Source organism: Polyodon spathula, chromosome 12 (genome assembly GCF_017654505.1).
Source record: "Polyodon spathula isolate WHYD16114869_AA chromosome 12, ASM1765450v1, whole genome shotgun sequence".
In the NCBI taxonomy this organism is placed as follows: domain Eukaryota; kingdom Metazoa; phylum Chordata; class Actinopteri; order Acipenseriformes; family Polyodontidae; genus Polyodon; species Polyodon spathula.
In genome coordinates this window covers 9,678,929-9,699,499 of record NC_054545.1, presented here as the reverse complement: position 1 = coordinate 9,699,499, position 20,571 = coordinate 9,678,929, and the positions used below count along the sequence as shown (strand labels likewise).

General features: G+C 36.3%; 1 protein-coding gene across 4 annotated transcripts in view; it reads left to right on the top strand.

The window, feature by feature from the left end:
• The first annotated feature begins 1,388 nt into the window (after positions 1–1,388).
• The window catches only part of LOC121324228 (rho GTPase-activating protein 5-like), a 34,851-nt gene continuing 15,668 nt past the window's right edge, over positions 1,389–20,571 (top strand). For 2 of the 4 annotated variants that reach the window (XM_041265883.1, XM_041265886.1), the window contains exons 1-3: positions 1,389–1,647; positions 4,307–8,216; positions 9,214–9,364. In XM_041265883.1, coding sequence (XP_041121817.1) covers positions 4,488–8,216; positions 9,214–9,364 — 3,880 coding nt within the window. In that variant the 5' untranslated portion in view covers positions 1,389–1,647; positions 4,307–4,487. Of the gene's footprint in view, positions 1,648–1,676; positions 1,780–3,352; positions 3,418–4,306; positions 8,217–9,213; positions 9,365–20,571 lie in introns of those variants that run through there. The other 2 variants (XM_041265884.1, XM_041265885.1) reach the window with 2 other exon arrangements.

Genomic DNA, 20,571 nt, shown 5'->3' with positions numbered 1-20,571 from the left:
AGCTTAAAAGTAGGCTTTTGTTGTGCTTTTCTCAACACTTGGGCACTAAGGGTGGGATGAAATCTAACAAACCACTTGATAACATGCCAAAACTCTGACTCTGCTTGCCTGCTGTGCCCCCACACTCTCCAGACAATCAGCCACCTTCACAGCTATTGCTCAGCACCTCCACCCCCTTACTTATCTGCAGTATGATTATACTCCAATTAAAGTGGCAGCTCGTGCTACCCACCAGCTGGACTCTAGTTGCTGGGTTCCCCTCCCAAGATACTTCCAGCTCAGCACAGTTTCAAGAACAGCTGTTTCAAGAAGTGTGTTTGGACAGTTTTCATCTAATTTAATTGTTGTTTGCCTGAAGAAAGTTAAACACAATATATGTTTTCTTTGCAATCAAGAATTAAATCTAATGCCCTTCTAATCCAGAATATTGGTAGGTTGTCGTCATGGCAATGTTGGCCAGGTGCTGGCATCCTCATAAAATGCCTTAGTTATAACACTGCCCCAGATAAGAATAAGTGGTATGCACAAGTTACATTTGTGGACAAATCAGTGCCCTTGAACAAACAGCAAATGATTCAGAGCATAATACAATTATTGGAAAAAGAAAATCTAAATCACATCAAATCATCATATCATAGGACTTCAAATATAATACAACGTATATTACGTCCTTAAAACAGAAATACCATACATCACTGACATCCTTCCACAATTATATATACAGTACTAAATATATTTAATATTGAAAAACTTGCTCTGCATACATATCTAACTGTACAGTACGTTTTAACATAACTGAAGCCAATGTAGCCACGCCTGTATGAGTGAGTACCTCCCTTTTTTACGAAGTGCAAAATCTGGTGTCTTAGATGATTACTTGATGTTTTTGTATTAAATATTTTTGGTGTGCTAATATGTATTTAATTAATTCCATGTTTCTAATGGGTATGCATGCATTCATACACACACACAATCTTTCTGTATTTCTAACTTGTACTTTTAATAACACTACTTGACACCTCACCTATTTCATTAAAAGGAAAACATTAAGTACCTTCATCTGCAGACATTTTCGTTACTGAGAGCTTTTATGCATTATTATTATTATTATTATTATTATTATTTATTATTATTATTATTACAGAAATTCCCTTTGCCACACGTGCCTAAATTGTTTGTTCTACAGTACAAAAAAGTAAAACTGTTAATAAAACTATATAATAACATTAAAATCTCTACGTTTTGCTTGAAATAGCAAAAGACCAACACACAAACATTGCTGATTGTGCACTATCGAAGACGGAGCATCGTACACGCGGAGGGCGCGCGCTCAATCGACATCCTAGCCAAATGGAAAAGTTAGAGGGAGAGAGAGAGAGAGAGGGAGAGAGAGAGAGAGCTGGATCCGTCGCCGCCATTACTGAATGGAACGAGAGGGGAGGGGGCGAGTCTCAGATTACACATACCACAGAAAATTAAATACAAATACAGCTTCTGATATTTTGAAGGGATTTTATATAACGTTTTTCTGTGATCTGAAAGAAAGAAAGTGATGCTGTTTAGAAGACTGACAAAATAGAACGGGAAAAAAAGGAAGCGTGAATGCTGCCGCTTTTTCGTGGTGTCGGAGCTGGGAGCGACCATTAGGTAGGGGAATTCATTCAGGATCAAACTGTGTTACACTTTCATACTCAATGGAGTGAAATAAGAATTCATTGTTGGTACTGGTTGTAACTGGTCTGGGCGGCAGAGTACTGCAGTTAAATCATAGGACTGGAGGTTTGTATTTTTCACGTTACTGTATGCGATCAATTTGTTACGGTCCAAAAATAAAATTCAAACAAGGGACTGTATGATTCTTCCTTGTCTGGGCAGGTAATAGATGGAGCAGGCCTTGGAAACTGGGCAGTGATTGTAGTTTTCTCAGCCCCCCATTAGATTTTGAACACACCGAGCTTGTGGTTGTTTAATGTAAACGGTGGTTATTCCGAGGCAGATCACTATATACTAAAATGATAGACAGGAGGTCGACTGAACAAGAAGCCCAGGAAGTAGCCTACAGCTGGAACTAGAAAAATTGACTTAACTGTGTTTGACTGGGGATTGCATCTAAGCCCGAAATCAATTGGAGAGCAATGCTGCCCAAACTGCGTTATCATGTCTGAACAAATGTCATACCGCATAGTACAGTGTCAATTTGTATCGATGTGTGTTGCAGATTTAAAAAAAAATAATAGCAGTACTAGTACCATCGTTATAACAGTACAGTACTTACATTTGTTTTGATGCATAACATCTGGTAAAGGGTGCACTTTACTTTATATGACTGTACTGCACTATTAGTAACTTGATAATATTTAGAGATGTTGTTCAACAAATAATTTTTTACCACTAATTGAGAGCTGTGTTAAAAAAAAAAGTCACTGACGTACACATTAATTTGATTGCATACTGTATCGTGATGTAATCGGAATACATTTCACATTTTAATTCATGCTGTGACATTATTTAATTACGCTGGTAAAACTGAAATAAAATGTGTTATGAATATTTGCAAAGCGGTGCAGTGTAAAATACTTGTATTGTTACACACAGCTTGCTTTAAATTGGTAAACTGTTTAGTGGAAAAAAACACAGAAGCAGGATTTTTTTTATTTTACTATGGGAATTTATTTGAAAGGTTTTTTTTGTTTGTTTTTTTAGTCACAAACAAACGTTGCATAGAAAAATGCGTACTATATTGTATGTGGGTTGCTGGATTGTCTGCCGGTAAAATGGGGAAGTGGTTGATGATGGCAGGGCATAAGACTGGATGTTTGCTGAAAAGATGTCTTGTTAATATTCAGAAGTGACGTAACATTTTGCAGTCAATAAAACATTTAGGTTTCCCATAGTTTATGAATGAGATGTAATGAAATTTAGACGCTACTTTGTTCAGTTTTTGTAATAAAATCCTGTCAAGGGTTAGGTCTTACTTATGCAAATCACACTTAAATAAATATGAATTGATTGCCGAATCAGTCTTTCAGTTTAGTCTTATCTTTTATCGTTTCCAGCGGCTACAGTAATGTTAAGAATTCCTCTATTGACGCGTTTGCATTAAAGTTTCCTGCTTTGTGAATGCTGTATTACAAAAGGTGCTCTGCTTATGAGTTAAGTTCTGGTTTGTAGCATGCGTATATAAACAGGCCCTGAAAACAACCATATCACCTGCGCTGTTGTGCATTCACTGTCTGTTACCAGTTTTCCCCATATGGATGTTAACGCTTCAGGACCAGCAGTACTTGACAGAATACTATGTAGTGATGAATTTGAAAAGTGACAGTCTTTTCCGTTTCTGTATGGAGTATAGCTAGAAGGTCCAGCTGTAATACATATGCCTGAAACTGGCAAGGACACTCCATCTTCTTGCTTCAGGTACTTTAACAATGTTACAATTGGTATATATATATATATATATATATATATATAATATATATATATATATATTATATATATATATATACCACATATATATATATATATCAATACATGTGTATTATATATATATATATATATATATATATATATATATATATATATATATATACATATATATATATATATATATATATATATATATATATGTGTGTGTGTGTGTGTGTATATATATATATATATATATATATATATATATATATATATATATATATATATATATAATATATATATATATATATATATAATTATACATATGTTTTATGTATGTGTGTGTATATGTTTTTGCAGATTTTTTTATTGTCCTCAGTCATGAAACAAGTTGTTATTTTAATAGTTTGAGAGACTATTTGAGGCACAAAAAGGTGTTTCTAAAATAAACATTACACAAAGTATACACTAAATGGGTAGTATATCTTTTGCATAGAATTTAAAATTCTTATTTGAATTGGTGTGTGGTTGATTTCAGTCACAGTATTCACATGCTTGTTATCTGGTAGTTTGGGAGAATCACCTGACACTATTCATAACTAATTGTGTTTAATTGAAAAAGTGAAGGAATTAACCATTTAAAAAGTTTACCACACTATGCAAATTATCAAATGGTGTATCCTGAACTATCCTGGTTAAGAATACTGTTTACATGATATTTGTTTTCTGGGAGAACCTCACTATGGCATTGGAAACTAAGTACTGTATTAAAAGACGATTGAATGTACACGTATCTGGAAGAATTGACATCAGTCAGGACAGACCAATTCCATGTTTGATTTTCTTCTGTTTTAAATGTCTCCTATTTTTTTCTTTTTATTTCTATTACTTTTTACAGGAAGATGTTGTAAAAGGGGAAGTAGCAACCTGGAATTGTGAAAGTGGATAAAAGAAAATCCAGGATCAACACCACCCTCTCCTCAAAATGGAAATACTGCTTCTTCCACATGGACTGGAAAAAGAATGAGAATCACATTTTAATTCTTCGGTGAAGGAAAGAACATGACTGAGGTAATATAATGGCAAAAAACAAGGAACCTCGCCCCCCAACATATGCTATAAGTGTAGTTGGGTTGTCTGGAACAGAAAAGGAGAAAGGCAACTGCGGAGTTGGGAAGTCTTGTTTGTGCAATAGATATGTGCGGCCAAAGGCTGATGATTATTACTCAGAGCATACCTCTGTCTTGAGCACAATTGACTTTGGAGGACGGGTTGTTAACAACGATCACTTTTTATACTGGGGTGAGTTTACATACAGAAATGACGATGGATTGGAGTGCAAAATTCAAGTCATTGAACAGACTGAGTTTATTGACGATCAAACCTTTCAGCCACACCGGAGTACGAACTTACAGCCCTATATTAAGCGGTCAGCTACAGCAAAGTTGCAGTCGGCAGAGAAGCTGATGTATATCTGCACTGACCAGCTAGGCTTGGAGCAAGACTTTGAACAAAAACAGATGCCTGATGGAAAGCTTAACATTGATGGTTTTCTCTTATGCATAGATGTGAGCAAAGGGTGCAATAGGAAATTTGATGACCAGCTTAAATTTGTAAATAACCTGTATGCACAACTGGCAAAATCAAAAAAGCCTGTTGTAATAGCTGCAACAAAATGTGATGAATGTGTTGACCAATACCTGCGTGAAATCCAGGCATTTGCTTCCAACAAAAAGAACCTCCTTGTGGTAGAAACTTCTGCACGGTGCAGTGTGAATGTTGATTCTTGTTTTAATACCTTGACTCAGTTGATAGATAAAACAAGAGGCAAACCCAAAATAAGCCCCTATCTGGATGCTTATAAGATCCAGAGACAGTCTGTTGCTACAGCAACAGACAGGTTTGAAAAGTTGATTGTGCAAACAGTGAAAGATTACCACACAAGTTGGAAAGCTTCAAGTCACAAATTAAAAAACCACCCTGATTATGAGAATTACATCAACTTGGAAGGCAGTGGGAAGGCCAAAAACACGTTTTGCAAACACATAGAACAACTGAAGCAGGAACATATCAGGAAAAGAAAAGGGGATTATTTTCTGACCCTGCCTAGAATTCTTAATAATCTTCTTAGTAACCTGGATGAGATTGAGCATTTGAGCTGGTTAGAAGCCCAGAATTATTTGGAAAACAAGCCTGACTTTCCATACTGGTTTGTAGTATTGGAGAACACCCCATGGAATGAAACAGACCACATAGACAAAGTCAACGACAGAAGAATTCCTTTTGACCTCCTTTGTACGCCAGAAGGGGAGAGAGTTTATCAAAACCACGTGCAACATTTAATTTCTGAGAAGAAGAGGGTGGAGATGAAGGAGAAGTTTAAAAAAACCCTGGAGCGGGTTCAGTTCATCACTCCAGGGCAGCCCTGGGAAGAGGTCATGTGTTTCGTAATGGAGGACGAAGCTTACAAGTATATTGGCGAAAGTGATCGCAGAGAAGTTTACACTAGGCATCAACGGGAAATAGTTGAAAAAGCCAAAGAGGAATTTCAGGAAATGCTTTTCGAACATGCAGAATTGTTTTATGATTTGGATCTGAATGCAACCCCAAGCTGTGATAAAATGAGTGAAATTCATATGGTTCTGAATGAAGAGCCCAGATACAGGGCACTACAGAAACTTGCACCGGACCGGCAATCTCTACTGCTAAAGCATATAGGATTTGTGTATCATCCTACAAAGGAGACTTGTCTCAGTGGCCAAAATTGTATTGACATTAAAGTTGAGCAGGTGCTTGCTAACAGTTTGGTTCAGTTGGATCATGGACACCCACATTTTTATCATGACAGTGCCAACATTGATAAGGTTAACCTGTTTCTCTTAGGGAGGGAGGGGTTTGCACAGGAACTGGCAAATGAAATTCGAGCTCAGTCTACAGACGATGAATACACTCTGGATGGCAGGATATATGAACTAGATCTTCAGACCATTGATGCCAATTCAACATTGCTATTGAACCGTTTCTGGACACCTACCTTCAAACCTCATGGCTGTTTTTGTGTGTTCAGCTCCATAGAGTCACTTAATTTTATTGGTGATTGCATTGGGATAATCAGGGCAGAGGCTTCACAAAATAGAAGAGACAAATATGTGGCCCAGCTGCCATTTATTCTAATATTGGCAAACCAGCGGGACAGTGTTTGCAAAAACCTTCCTATTTTAAGGCATCAGGGCCAACAGCTAGCAAATAAGCTGCAGTGTACTTTTGTAGACATACCTTCCGGTACATTTCCACGCAAATTTAATGAGACCCAAATAAAACAAGCTCTGCGAGGAATACTTGAGGCACTAAAGCACAACTTTGATGTCATGAGCCCGCTGCCTTCTATTAAAGACATGTCAGAGACTGACTTGCGGATTGTAATGTGTGCCATGTGTGGAGATCCATTTAGTGTGGACCTCATTCTTTCGCCTTTCCTGGATTCACATTCCTGTAGTGCTGCTCAACCTGGTCAAAATAACACACTGGTTTTGGACAAGATTATTGGTGATAGTCGACGACGAATCCAAATTACTATCCTCTCCTATCACTCTTCCATTGGAATAAGGAAAGATGAGCTAGTCCACGGATATATCCTAGTTTATTCAGCAAAGCGCAAATCCTCCATGGCAATGCTTCGGGCATTCCTAGCAGAGGTACAGGATGTGATCCCTGTCCAAATGGTGGCTATCACTGACAGCCAAGCAGACTTCTTTGAAAATGAGGCCATCAAGGAGTTAATGACTGAGGGAGAGCACATAGCCACAGAAATCACGGCCAAGTTTACTGCACTGTATTCTCTATCTCAGTATCATAGACAAACCGAGGTGTTCACACCATTTTTCAATGAGGTGCTGGAAAAGAAGAACAATATTGAAGGTTCCTTTTTGTGTGACAGCATCAAAGATTCTACAAATGCAAGTGAAGACGTGTTCTCGCAGTCACCCCATGGAAATTCACCAGTGTACAATTACTATCCAGATTCAGAGGATGACACTGAAGCACCACCTCCATACAGCCCTATTGGAGATGACGTGCAGTTGCTTCCAACACCCAGCGAACGCGCTAAATATCGGATTGATTTGGAAGGAAATGAGTATCCCATTCACAGCACTCCAGTGAACCCACATGACGATCGCAATCACAAAGTGCCTCCAGCTGTCAGACCCAAGCCAGCCATACCCAAGACAACTGTGAAGAAACTGGATCCAAACCTTGTTAAGACCATTGAAGCAGGGATTGTGAAACACCCAAGGAAACAATCACGAGTCCCTCTTGCCCATGGAGAGGATATAGAGGCATCTGATAACTATGCAGAGCCTTCTGATACACTACTAAAGTCCAAAGGCTACCGCGATGACATTTATGATGTTCCAGAAAATAGTCAGAATCGAACTGTCAAAATGAGAAACACCTTTGGAGGGATTCACGTCACACATGGTGACGAGGAAAATGGCTTTGTTCGAATGTCAGAGTCCCATGGTGGAAGGAGACCTTCAAAATACAAACACCGGTCCAAGATCCTTTTCAGCAAAACTAAAGCTTATCATCAGAGAGCACATTCAGACGCCAGCGATGATGAGACTGGGCTTTCGATACAAAAGAAAAAGAAAGGTAGGGGCCACCGTGGGAGTGAAGAGGATCCCCTTCTTTCCCCAGTTGACCCATGGAAGGGAGGAATAGATAACCCTGCTATTACATCTGATCCTGAACAAGATGATAAAAAGCTCAAGAAGAAGAAACAACCAAAGATAAAAGAACCCAAAAAGGTAATTCCATTGAAATGATCTATATGATGCGTCTCTGCGCATACATAAACATGTCAGTCAGGCAGTGTGGTGTGATGGTTTGATGCAGTAAATGTCTGTTCCCTTTTGTAGCATTGTGTCACCGTTGCACACCTGGTGAAAGTGCTTCATAGTATTTTAATACATATTTCAACATAATTACTCAGTATGGGTACTATCTGCAGATAATGTGTTTTATATTCATTGACATTATAGTACAAAGTTAATCTAAAGGAAAACAATTGTATACTATTTTACATTTCTTACATAGCTGGTTTTGGGCAAGCTACAGTATGTGACTGTTTTAAGTTTAATTGCACACTGTCTTTACGACTGGTTCAGTATGTGCATTAAATACAAAGAGCACATGTTCAGCCATTAGAGAAGTGTTTTTCTGTTTTTCTTTGTGAAGTGTGCTGCTTTCTAAAATGCCAGTAATACCATTTTACTAGGCTGTTAGAACCATAGAGCTCACATAATTTAATTGTCATATCAGCAGGAAGACCAGCTGCTTGGCTTTTAATTATAACTTCAAGCAGAACTTATTTCAGGTTGTCATTAACAGAGGTCTTGTAAAAGTAGCAATATGCCAAGCAAAAGCAATAAAATGTGGTAGAATACTGTGTAGATCACTAAACATATTATACCATACAACAGCATTGGATTAAACAAGAAACAGGTATGTGAACAGTGAAATATTTAAGGCAATTTCTGTATTTGTTGATTTTAAATTTGTACTTCTCTATGTTAACTATAATGAGATTTGAAGCAGACACCATTTCCAGAAGGTAAAATATTTGCTTTTAGGGCAAAAAAGGCAAGTAGAAAATGAGAAAACTAATACAAGTGGCTGTTTAAAATTTTATATAATAATCTCTGCATTTAATAATAATAATACTTTATATGAATTAGAAAATAAAACTAAAACATATGCCTTGGCATTTACACACAGTACAGTAAAACTTGACTTTTTTTGCAGCCAAAACAAAAGGCCACAAAGCCTCTGTATCCACCTACCCGAAGAAACTGGGAGAGTAATTACTTTGGGGTTCCTCTCCAGGATCTTGTTACTCTTGAGAAACCTATCCCTCTGTTCATTGAAAAATGTGTGGATTTTATTGAAGCTACAGGTAAGCCGACTTTACTTTTTTTCCAAACTAGTTGGTGCCTAAATATGCTTTAACTGTTCTAGGTTGGTAACATTCAATGTGTTTAGTGAAGCATAACTGAATATACTGACTGCATTTAAACAGTGGCTGCAGTGTTGTAATGCAGCCTTAATATTTTGTAAAGATCTCCCTTCAGATTGCTGTGGTGTATCTTACCCCGTTTCTCTCTAGAAGACCAAATATACTCTCGGACGTTTAAGAACTCCCCCCTCCTTTTAACCACACGAATTGTGTAACCACTGATTAGTTATTTTTTATTTCCACTCTGTAGGACTTGCTCAAGGCCGTATTTTTGGCATGCAATGTTTAAGTGCAGCACCTTTTAATTAGTTTTTGCTGTTGTCTTGTTTTAATTTTTCAATGTTATTCGGTAACATAAAACCATTCAGTTTAAAATATTATATATAATATTATATTCCTGATTTAGCATGTAAACATTTTCAATGCCAAGTTGACTTCTTTGTTTGTGTCCCTTGGGGATTGATCTACGTGGGGTGCGAGTATTTGTGCCAAGTGGTGCCATGTACTTTTGTTCAGTTGTGCACTGCTTTTTGGCTCTCAGAATTCCTGTTAGGTTCTTTTGTTGTCTGCTCTTAGCGCTTTTCTGCCTTCAAAGTGGTTTCTTCGTTTTAAAAATGAAAATTTTCTCTTGTTACTGCAAGGTTGTCTGGCATACTCGAGCTTTAGCCTTTACCACATACCGTATCTGCTTTGAAGTGACTGTCATTGTACTTTAGTGGTTAGAGTGCTGCATATTTACCTTTTTGACTAGGAGAGTGGATGAGTTCTCTAAATAAGTTGTCTGGGAGTCTCATCTACTCTGAGCTTTGGAAACTCTGTAGCAGGATGTGTACGTAACCCAGGTTGATTTTTTTTTTGTTTGTTTGTTTTGTTAAAGAAACCTAAGGTGATTTAAATATCTAGCCTATATTTTGAAAGCAGACCCTTTTTGTTTTTGGTAGTAATGATTTATGTGTAATCAAGCTGTTTTTCTAAATGTCATTTGGGCTTTGGAGTTTGCTTGGGATTAATTCACAAACTAGCTTGTGTTGTGTTGACTTCAGTGTAAGTGTGATTGATTCCAAATTCTATTCTTTGTTTTAAAATTGTTTCACTTGACAGTAAAACCATTTTCAGTTTGGGCAATTTTTTTTGTGTTTTGTTCGAATCTGTTGAAGTTATTTGCATACAACACCCCAGGATATTCCGTACCATTAATTCAAGTTCATAGTTACAATAATACAATTGAAAATCATTAATTGAAATTGTAATTTGACAATTAGAAATGTATTTAAGCTTTAATCTGGACACATCACACTTTACTAATTGTATATATTTTCATAGGTTGTACATTCTGTCAGTAGTGGATTTAGCAAAGCACTAAAGCACTGGTAAATCAATAGCAAATTACATGTTTACTGAACTGTATGCATTCACTGATGGGTGAATTTACTAAATAGTGGTATCTATAACCTGCATTTTATAAAGGCATACAGTACATTTTATATTTCTGCTTTTTAAGCTTAAAATCTGCTATTTAGAAATTGTATTGCATTATTATATTGCATTTTCATTTCAGCATTTGAAACATGAAATACAGCATGGTTACTGTGGAAGCTAGTGTGCTACTAGAAATAATACAAATAAAGACAAGCGTACCTTTTTATTTTCAAATGTTGTAGTATATAAATATACTACAGTAAGACTACAAAGAAACAGTAAATAATAATAATAATCATCAAACATACTTGTCAGATGCATTGCTCAGCGTAAAAGCAATTCTGGCCTAAGGCTTGTGAGATCGGAGGACGCTCTTACGCCCTCAGAACGCCTGTGCTGTGTGGGGACTCGCTGCGGTGAGGAGAAAAAAAAATAACTGGACATTCCAAATTGGTGGAAAATAAATAAAGTATAACATCACTCATTTGAGACCACTTTTGAATTTGAAATTCATTATAATCTGCTGTTTTTAAAGTATGTCCATACAGCGAGTGCACTACACCTCATCTTGGCAACAGCACTGTGGTGTCAGTGAGAAGGGCAGATAAATTGGGGTATTTTATTAATAATCCATGCCAAGTCTGATTCCAATCAATGCATCCCTAATTTCATAATGGCAGGTACCAAATTAGTTTTTTTATTTTTAGTAAAAAACAAAAAGACATGCGATGTCTATGAGTTTAACAAATTAGTGGAACTCACTTACACTCCTGTGGTACATTAATTTCCTTGTCTTTTGTTAACAGGCAGGTTTTTCTAATATGCTCAGATTCCTGTCCGTGCTACTGGCCACTGTTATTTGTTTATTTAGCAGACGTCTTTATCCAAGGCGACTTACAGAGACTAGGGTGTGTGAGCTGCAGAGTCACTTACAACAACGTCTCGCCTGAAAGACCGAGCACAAGGAAGTTAAGTGACTTGCTCAGGGTCATCCAGTGAGTCAGTGAGTGAGCCGGGATTTGCGCTGGGGACCTCCTGGTTACAAGCCCTTTTCTTTAACGACCGGATCACACAGCCTCCCAAAACTTTGTTGCTGATACTGAATTAAATGTGAACTGTTCTTTTGAACTTAAATGCATCAGTAAGACAAGCCTAAATTGTCATGCTGTGTGTATTTTGTTATGTTTCGTTTTGTTATGTTTACAGTGGGAAGCTGTCAGAACAGTGATGGGCCTTTATAGATCTGGCCTGATCGTTCAGCATTGATTCCCTCAGACAACAATTATGATATTCAAAGTTTCCATGTAATCTAATTGTTGTACTTTTAATCTTGATAAATAGTGTGTTTTGGAATTGAGAGTAACGTGTGTATGAAAAATTAAATGGTTGAAAATAAACATTTAAACTTCAATTTACCTTAAGTTTTTTTAACTTGCCTTCTGAAAAATATTTGTACCCAAAATGTATCCTATTTGATCATGTGACCAACAGGATGATTTGGATAAACTGAAATGAATACAAGGAATTGTAATTAGGGTACAGTTTTGTTTCTGCAATTCCGGTGCTGTGGCTGAAACTCAAGAGCCGCAGAGAAACTCAGCCACTCTGATTCATCCAACATGGACACACAGCAAACTTCCTGTATAACTTCATTTTTTAAATCTACGTTTGCATTGTAAATCTTTCCTTTTTGTCAGTAGCAAGTTATCTTACAACAGAATAAAAGGGATCGGTTGTACGTACACCACATTATCTGGCATTCCTATTTGGTCTTCATTGGTTTTTGATTTAGTAACCTAATTTTCTGAAAGAAAAGCCCTACCATTCTTTCAACGAAATCATCAAATGAAACTGAGTGTTGCATGAGCAATTGAATGCTGCAGCACTGCAGTTAATACAGTACCAGGGGGACTTAAGTGACTGAAGCAAAGGGCTTAGTCATGTATGTTGCTATTGATGATATTGCTGCCGTTATGTCATAATTTGTATTCTTACAAAAGGTTCAGTAATCATAGCGTGGTTTTGAAGCCTTTTCAAGAGGTGTTATTTGGCATGTATGTGTCACAGAAACCCAGTGTAGACATTCCAGGCTTACTGAGGTAGTAAACATGATAGTATCAGCAGCTCAGTGTAATGAAATATTCATCCTGCTCATAAAGGATTCCTCTCAGTGGGGAAAATGTGAAACTGGGAGTGTTTCAAACTGCAGTGCTTTATTTTGACAGGTTAACTAATTGATAAGTTGGCTCATGGGCTTGTGAATTAAAAAAATAGCTTTAAGTAGAGATTCTTAGATGCAGTTACATAAATGGAAAGTTTAAAAAAAAAAAAAAAGGAATGATGACAGAAATAGAATGAACGAGCTTTGATGAATTCAGATGAAATGTATGTATTTCAAACCAAACTGATATTGAAGTTGTTACTTTTTTGGACCTATGCAGTGCATGATTTTTTTTCTTCTAAAATTGTACATAATACAAGGTGAAGGACAATGGCACTGGATACAGTGTTGTTCTGGGATGTGCCAGGTTAGCTTCTCATCACAGCTCTGCACCTCAGTCCAGGCCTCTACCAGTGAGTCCCTTTCTTATGCTAGTGTGCGCTGGGGGTAGGTTGAATTAGGGTTGGGACGATTTACAGTCACTTGGTAATATTGAGCAGAAGTCACGACAAAAACAATGTATTATAAAAATTATTATTGGAAATGAACGATATTGTATTCATTATGATGATTTTTAATGACAGCTGGATTGATGGGGGGGAGGAATAAAACATTCACATGTAGTTTAATGTACCTTTAAACTACATATGAATGTTTTATTCCCTTTTATATGGATTATGTGTAAGATTAGTAGGATTTTCAATTTATTTATTTATTTATTTCTAGTAGTATTTATTTCTTATCCAGGGTGACTTACAGTTGTGACATTCGCATTACAAACTATCACATAAAATATCACATTACAGAATATCACGTTACAGATAAGAACAGTTATAAAGTACAGTAAAATCAGTAAAAATAACTAAACTTGCAGATATATACTGACGTCACCAGTAAATTATGCAAATTGGTACCATCGACAGTTCAAACATTTCTTCGGTAATGTGTACCAAACCTTCGAAGGTCAAAATGTAGGCCTACTCATCGTTACAGCCCTACTATTAAGCAGTGAAAGGAAAGTGTGCTAAATCACTAAAGAATAAACCAGTGATGCAATGTAGCTATTTGCTATTTTCTCTTGATGTAGAAATAATGTACTTAATTGTTTTGTACAGCTAACTTATTTCCAGTACATTACTGAACTGAAGTAGTTAGGGAAGCATTTTTAACACTTGTCTGTAAATTCACTATCAGTTGAGGTTTCCGCATTGTATTGTCAAAATTTGCCCAGCACAATCTTTTAAGGTGGAGCCTTTAGGTTCATTAAATTACAGGGACTAGAAACTGCAAATCAAGCACCTCTGCACTTAGAACACTGCTGCTCAACAAGAGGCAATGGGCTTTGTTTTTCAAGTGGTCCTTGATTCTTTTTTCTTTCTTTATTACAAGGCTCCCTGGCAACCCAAGAGGTTTGACAGTAATCCCACATAAAATATTTTTGGTTTCTATCTATCGATCTTCATGCATGCAGTAGTTTTTTGAAGTGTGACTGGTAGTATTCATTCTTCTTTTTCTGTCTTTAAGATAAATAGTAATACTTTCTTAAATCCAAAAGATGTATTCCCCTTACTCCGTGCAAGTGTCAGTGCGCTTGCAGGAAAATTCATTTAACGGTAAAGATGATGGAAAGGTATGCAAATTATATTTTTAATTCTAAAATGTTCAGAAAAAAAAAAGCGCAGTCATTTGGCAGAAAGGAAGTATCTCTTGATTCTAGTCATTTCCTCAACTCTGTGACAAGGAGATGATGTATAATGTACTTTGCATAAAATACGAATACATGAAATGTTGTTTTTCTGCATGAGATTTGTTTTTATATCAGTGCATAGAGTTTAGAAAAGAAAACAGTGTTTATAACATTGTAAGTCACCTTTATGGAACATGTAGAATTATTTTCTCTTTTTTTTTTTTCAGTTGACCTAAATCAGAAGGATTATGTTTAGCAGAATCTGTGGTGTGAGGTTTTAGAATTTCTCAGATCAGTCATTCAGCATCGTGGAATTCAGCAAATGGCTGCCACTAGAACTGTAACTAGTCTGAATTTGAACATTTCAGTTGTAGATGTAAGAAACATACAAGTTGCCCCCTAGAGCTACTGATTTGATGGAATCGTGGACGGAATTGCGGAATTGGGCATTTTGGGAATGGAATTTTTCAGTGTTGTGTTTTCTTCTCACAACTCCAGTTTTCTGTGGTTTTTAGCACTACCTCCAGCCAAGTTGAGTTAATTCATCATGTGACTTCACTCGCACGCCTCTGCTGGAACTCAACATGGCAACTGCATCAACAAAGAAAAAAAAAATTGCATTGTTTCAGCAAAAGACAGCTAAAACATTTTCTATTGATCTATGTGAGGGTGGTGGGATACTGTTCTGCAAATGTTGCTGTCATTCAATTAATCACGAACGTGTCAATACCATTGAAGATCATTGTGCCAGCCGTAAACACGTAGAGAACAAAAAAGCAAAAAAGACGGTACCAAAAAATGGCAAAGCACTGCATTCTTCTATTCTGAAAAACTTAGACCCAAGGTACTGCGCTCAAGGTGGAGCTTTCCCAAAGTAAGTAAGCTAAATTAATTGTGTATGTTGTTATTGTTTAGTTTATTTCTTTCCAGTCTACCTGTATTTAGTAAAGGTTGAAGCATGACCGTTTCTTAATTAAATGATATTATCTGATGATGAAGAAACAGCTCAAAGCTATTTTTCTAGCTAACATTCCTTAAAGGAAATTACCTCCTTTACACAGTAAAGTGATCAGTCACTACACTACACGTCGCTTGTTTCATAAAGACATTCTGTCTAGAGATACACCTCTTGTTAAATTTTGCAAACAACAAGGCAGAATTAGCAAAGAAACAGTTGGGAGGATTCATTGTGTGTTTACATTAAAAGGGGTATTATTTAAAAATCCAGTCAGGTGACTGACCGGTTCACATCTATATATCAACGTGCCTGTTTTTTTTTTTATCAGTGTTTCATATTGTATCTCTGTTGTTGTAATTTGTAATGCCAGTAAAATGGTAAACTTAATTTGTGGAGTACTGTAAATGGGATTACTCTCACATGACATTGCTGGACTGGTGCTTACCTGTTGCATGTTTTTAACAATATTATTGTTATTGTAATGCCAGCATTAAGCTAAACGGGTATTTTCAAAACACCTTTATTTGTAGACTGAACTACAGTGTTAGTGGAAGACTGTAAATATGATTCTTTCTCAACAGTGCTGGGCATTTGTTTTCTGAACTGTTTTAATATAGTTAAGTATTCCTGTTTATTTTAATGGCAGCAATATGCCAAGTGGTGCATCTCATAATGTTAATAAACAAGTGTCTTCAGGAGCTTTACTTACTATTACAGCAACAAGAGTGATTGACAATCTTGGCTTTAATAAAACTAATTGTGGTAATATTTATAAATGTATTAATTTTAACTGTCAGCATTATATTTATATTCAAGTGCCATGTTTAAATTATCAAAAATTGATGGAAAATGGAAAAAACAGAATTGGTCATTGCAGAATTTGCTATTCCCCAGAATAGAAAATCAGTAGCCCTAGCTCCCGTGGTATAGTAAGTATTTAATTTAAGCAGCAACATGGAGTGTTTAAATTAGTTTCTTCAAGGAATCTAAATTGATTTGAACATTCATAACTGGCAAAAAAAGAAGTCAAAAGAATAGTGCATTTTTAAGTCTATTCCCTCAGGACATCTTGAATGGATTTCATTTTAAGCGTTTTCTTTGCTTGCTATGTTTAGTTCTAGGTTACTTTAAAATTGCATACTGTAAAAAGTGAAGATGTGGAGGATTCATCTTACATTAGTTATTGGTTTCAGGGCACAAATGCCATGGTATCTGACATTGATGTACAATGACAATATAAACCCATGCATTTCTGGAACTGGTATTTTATGTGAATCTTACCTTATCCAGCATTTTGTGTGTGCTTATGGGGTTTTAGCAAAATCTATTTTCTGATGTTTTTTTGTTATTTGTTTAAAAGGTAAATATCAAGATTTCCAATTTGTTCACAAAATCATACACAGATGAAATGTGTCTGTGTGGTTCTCATGTCAATAATACAACTACGTGATCATTAGCATTAAAAAGTGGTATTTCAGATTATGAAAAAAAGGTAAATATCAAGATTTCCAATTTGTTCACAAAATTATACACAGATGAAATGTGTCTGTGTGGTTTAAATTCTCATGTCAATAATATAACTACTTGATCATTAGCATTAAAAAGTGGTATTTCAGATTATGAAAAAAACTTCAGTGTATGTTGAATTTAGTAGTGCCATATGTGGAAAGGGTTCCGTCACAAAATATGTGCCAGCACATTCAAATTTGTTTAGGGCGGTGCTTTGTGGATTTTTAATAATATTGTATTTTATGTTATGTTTATTGAATTGAACTCATCCAGTAACTGCTGAAAACCCAGGTCTGTAATATTGGCTTTTTGGGTTTCTTCTTGGGGCAGATAAAAGCTAAGTAAATGTTTTAAGGTTAAAAGCAGTACTTTCTGGACACACATGGAGAACACACATTTCTAATAACAATTCGGTTTTATGAACCAGAACATTTCTACTTTAAAGTACATTTGTTTTTGTAAATAAAGGGTATGTTTCTTTTGGTGCAGGTGGTTTTGGTAGTGGAAAGAGATGATTCTTACATTTTTATTTTAATGTGTAGTGTACGTAAAGTTCAATATGAAGCAAGCATTTTTATCAGCATTTTGAAATGTGTGGTAAAAAGGTCTGCTTCACAATAGTTTTTGGAATATCTGTTGATTACAGAAACTTTTATAAAGCTGCCACATTTTCAAACTGCCATTTTTTTTTAAATTTGTTTTTTGTATGTTAACTTTTTATAACTATTTGCCTAAACTTGACCCGCATCTGTTTAGCCACTTGGAATACACATCTTTAATAGTTTCACCGTCATATTCTGGCTTAACACACTTGTGTGTTCTGCATTAGTCAACTGGGTTTTGAGGAGAAACAATGAAGCATTCATCAGCATTGTGTTTAATGTTCGATTTAATGCAGATTGACATTGCTATTTCCATTTAACATTTTCTTTTTATCAATTCAATTCCAACATTTCTGAGGTTGCAACTGAGAAGACATTTGATTTTAAATAGACAAGTTTTATGGTTGTTCTTGTTTTTTATGGGGGGGGGGGGGGGGGGGTATGCCCTTGTTCTGCTTCCTAATTTTGTTTAAAATTAGGTTGTGTTGTAAATTACTTCAGGCTTGTACAGAACATTCAGTTCTGAACATAATTTAGGCTACCTACAAATGTTGGAGCGCAGGGTAAGAGTACATTATCGATTATGAATATTACTTGATCGAGCAAAGCAAGAAAGTGCATTTGTTACTCTGTGAGAAGTAACCTAACCTAACCATTTATTGTAATAATTAATAGTTTGTATCATTGTGAGGTGAAGATTCAAGCTTAGCCTGATGTCCCTAACGGGTCATTGAAATGACACAGTACTCGTCTGAAGCCTTCTGATGATCAAAAGGAAGATTTTCCTGACAGTGTTTAATTAGTATGGTAATTGAATTTCAGCACTGAATGAGCTGCATTACAGTGAGCTGTCATTTCAATGCACTGCAAAGGCAAGGTTCCTAATTGCACTAAACAGGCAATGATTTTAACCAACACTTCCCAGGCACATGTTTTGTAGCGCACGGCTCATAGGAGTCACATTAATGCGGGTTCAGTGAAAGAGACACTACTTAGAGTACGTATTGTAACCAGTATCAATATGTTTCCTAACTGATGAAAAATCTCCTGCCATGGTAGTTGGTCAGTTATTCTCCATATATTATGGGATAAGACATCTTGCAGAACTGCACTGTAGTACAATCCAATTAAGATAAGTTTTTGTTAATCAACAGTCATGAGAGCAATTTGATGGCATCGAAGGAAAAGGATCCTGGGTTGTTTTTGTTGCAATAAGAGAAGAGAGCTTTTCATAACCACACCAAAAATGAATGTATAGAAGAATTTGTGTTAATGGTTCTCTCTGCTGCAAGAAAATAATGCAAACCACCCATTTATCCTTTGTTGCATGGAATAAAAAGGTTGGTGTAGGTTTTGGTGTGGCATCACAGTTGATAGAGGTTGTGTGGGTTTAATGAAGTACTGTGTTTTTTTTTTTTTTGTTTGTTTTTTTTAAATAGTAGACTGTATCAGTCTTCTCATGGGGGGGGGAACCTTCGATTGAAAAGGAGGATGATGTCATTGGATGTAAACATTGTGATTTAAATATAAATTGCCACAGCTCAGCAGACTACAGTATAAAATGCATTCATTGTAACAGTCAACTGTAAGATAGTTTGAATCTACAGGCACCATGGGAAGCAAATACCAGGAGTTAGCACCTGCAAGTGTTGGGGATGCTATCAGTACGGATGGGAATTTTAAACGTTTAAACGTATAAACTGTGGAGAAGTGGTAAAACTTTTAATAATAATATGCTAGACATATAACCGGTCACATGATCAGTGTCACCAAACACACATTTTTTAATGCATTAATTTTAGTAATTTATCATCAGTAATCCGTCGCATATGAGACTGCTTTAGTGCCACAGTAAGGGCGGATATTATAAACAGGAAGGGGCAAATGCTCCAAATAGCTTTTCTAATTGGTGCAACAGAAAGATTGATACTGGGGCTGGTTTTATTTTTGTCGATCTGGCGCTTCATTGGTGCACTGTGTGTTCACGTCTTTTTAGTAGGCGTGGTATGGTATAATTGTATTATACAGGCCTATGTACGATACAATTACTTCTCCTTGCTACAATACTTGACTTAATTTGCGGCCCTTTCTACTGAAGACAGCAAACCAAAAATGTTTCAATACTTTTTTGTTAACGGAGTAATGAGACTTTAAATACAGTGCTGCTTATACCAGTTATCCATACATGTTCAACGTACAGTAGCAAGGTCTGTTTACACAGTGAGCCGTCATTCGTTAGGGTGTGTCAATAACCTTGCCTGTGTTTTATTAACATTTCCAGGACAATACCATTACCTTCAAAGGATCAAGGATTACTTGCATTTTTTTGTGTGAGCGTGGGTGGATGCAGACTATTTTATTGTAAAATTGTTTTGCATTGAGGCTTATTTCCAGCCCATTGTCTGCATTTTCACATTTGCAGTCTTTTGTTGCAGTTCACAGTTCTTTTTAAAAGTATGCATATATCTGTACTGTGCATTTACCTGTGCTGTATTTAAGGTGATTTTGTTTAGGGTTATGGGATTCTGGATGCTGTAGTTTATCTGTGCTGTCCAGTTAGGGGTGGGGGAGATTTGCTTTCTGAAATGCCTGCTGATTTGGGGTTTGATAAAATGTTCTCTACATTTTATGTGCTGTGCAGCAAATATTCAGGAGATGCCATTATTGGTTTTGTGTTGTGCTAAATATTGAGCAAGACTTGTGCAGTACCAGTACTTCCTGCCAGTCCTAATCTGCTATAAGCGTTGTCATTTCTATCCCTCCTTCTGATGCCTTTGTTCTCCTACAGTCCGTGCTCTTTGGTTTGCCGAT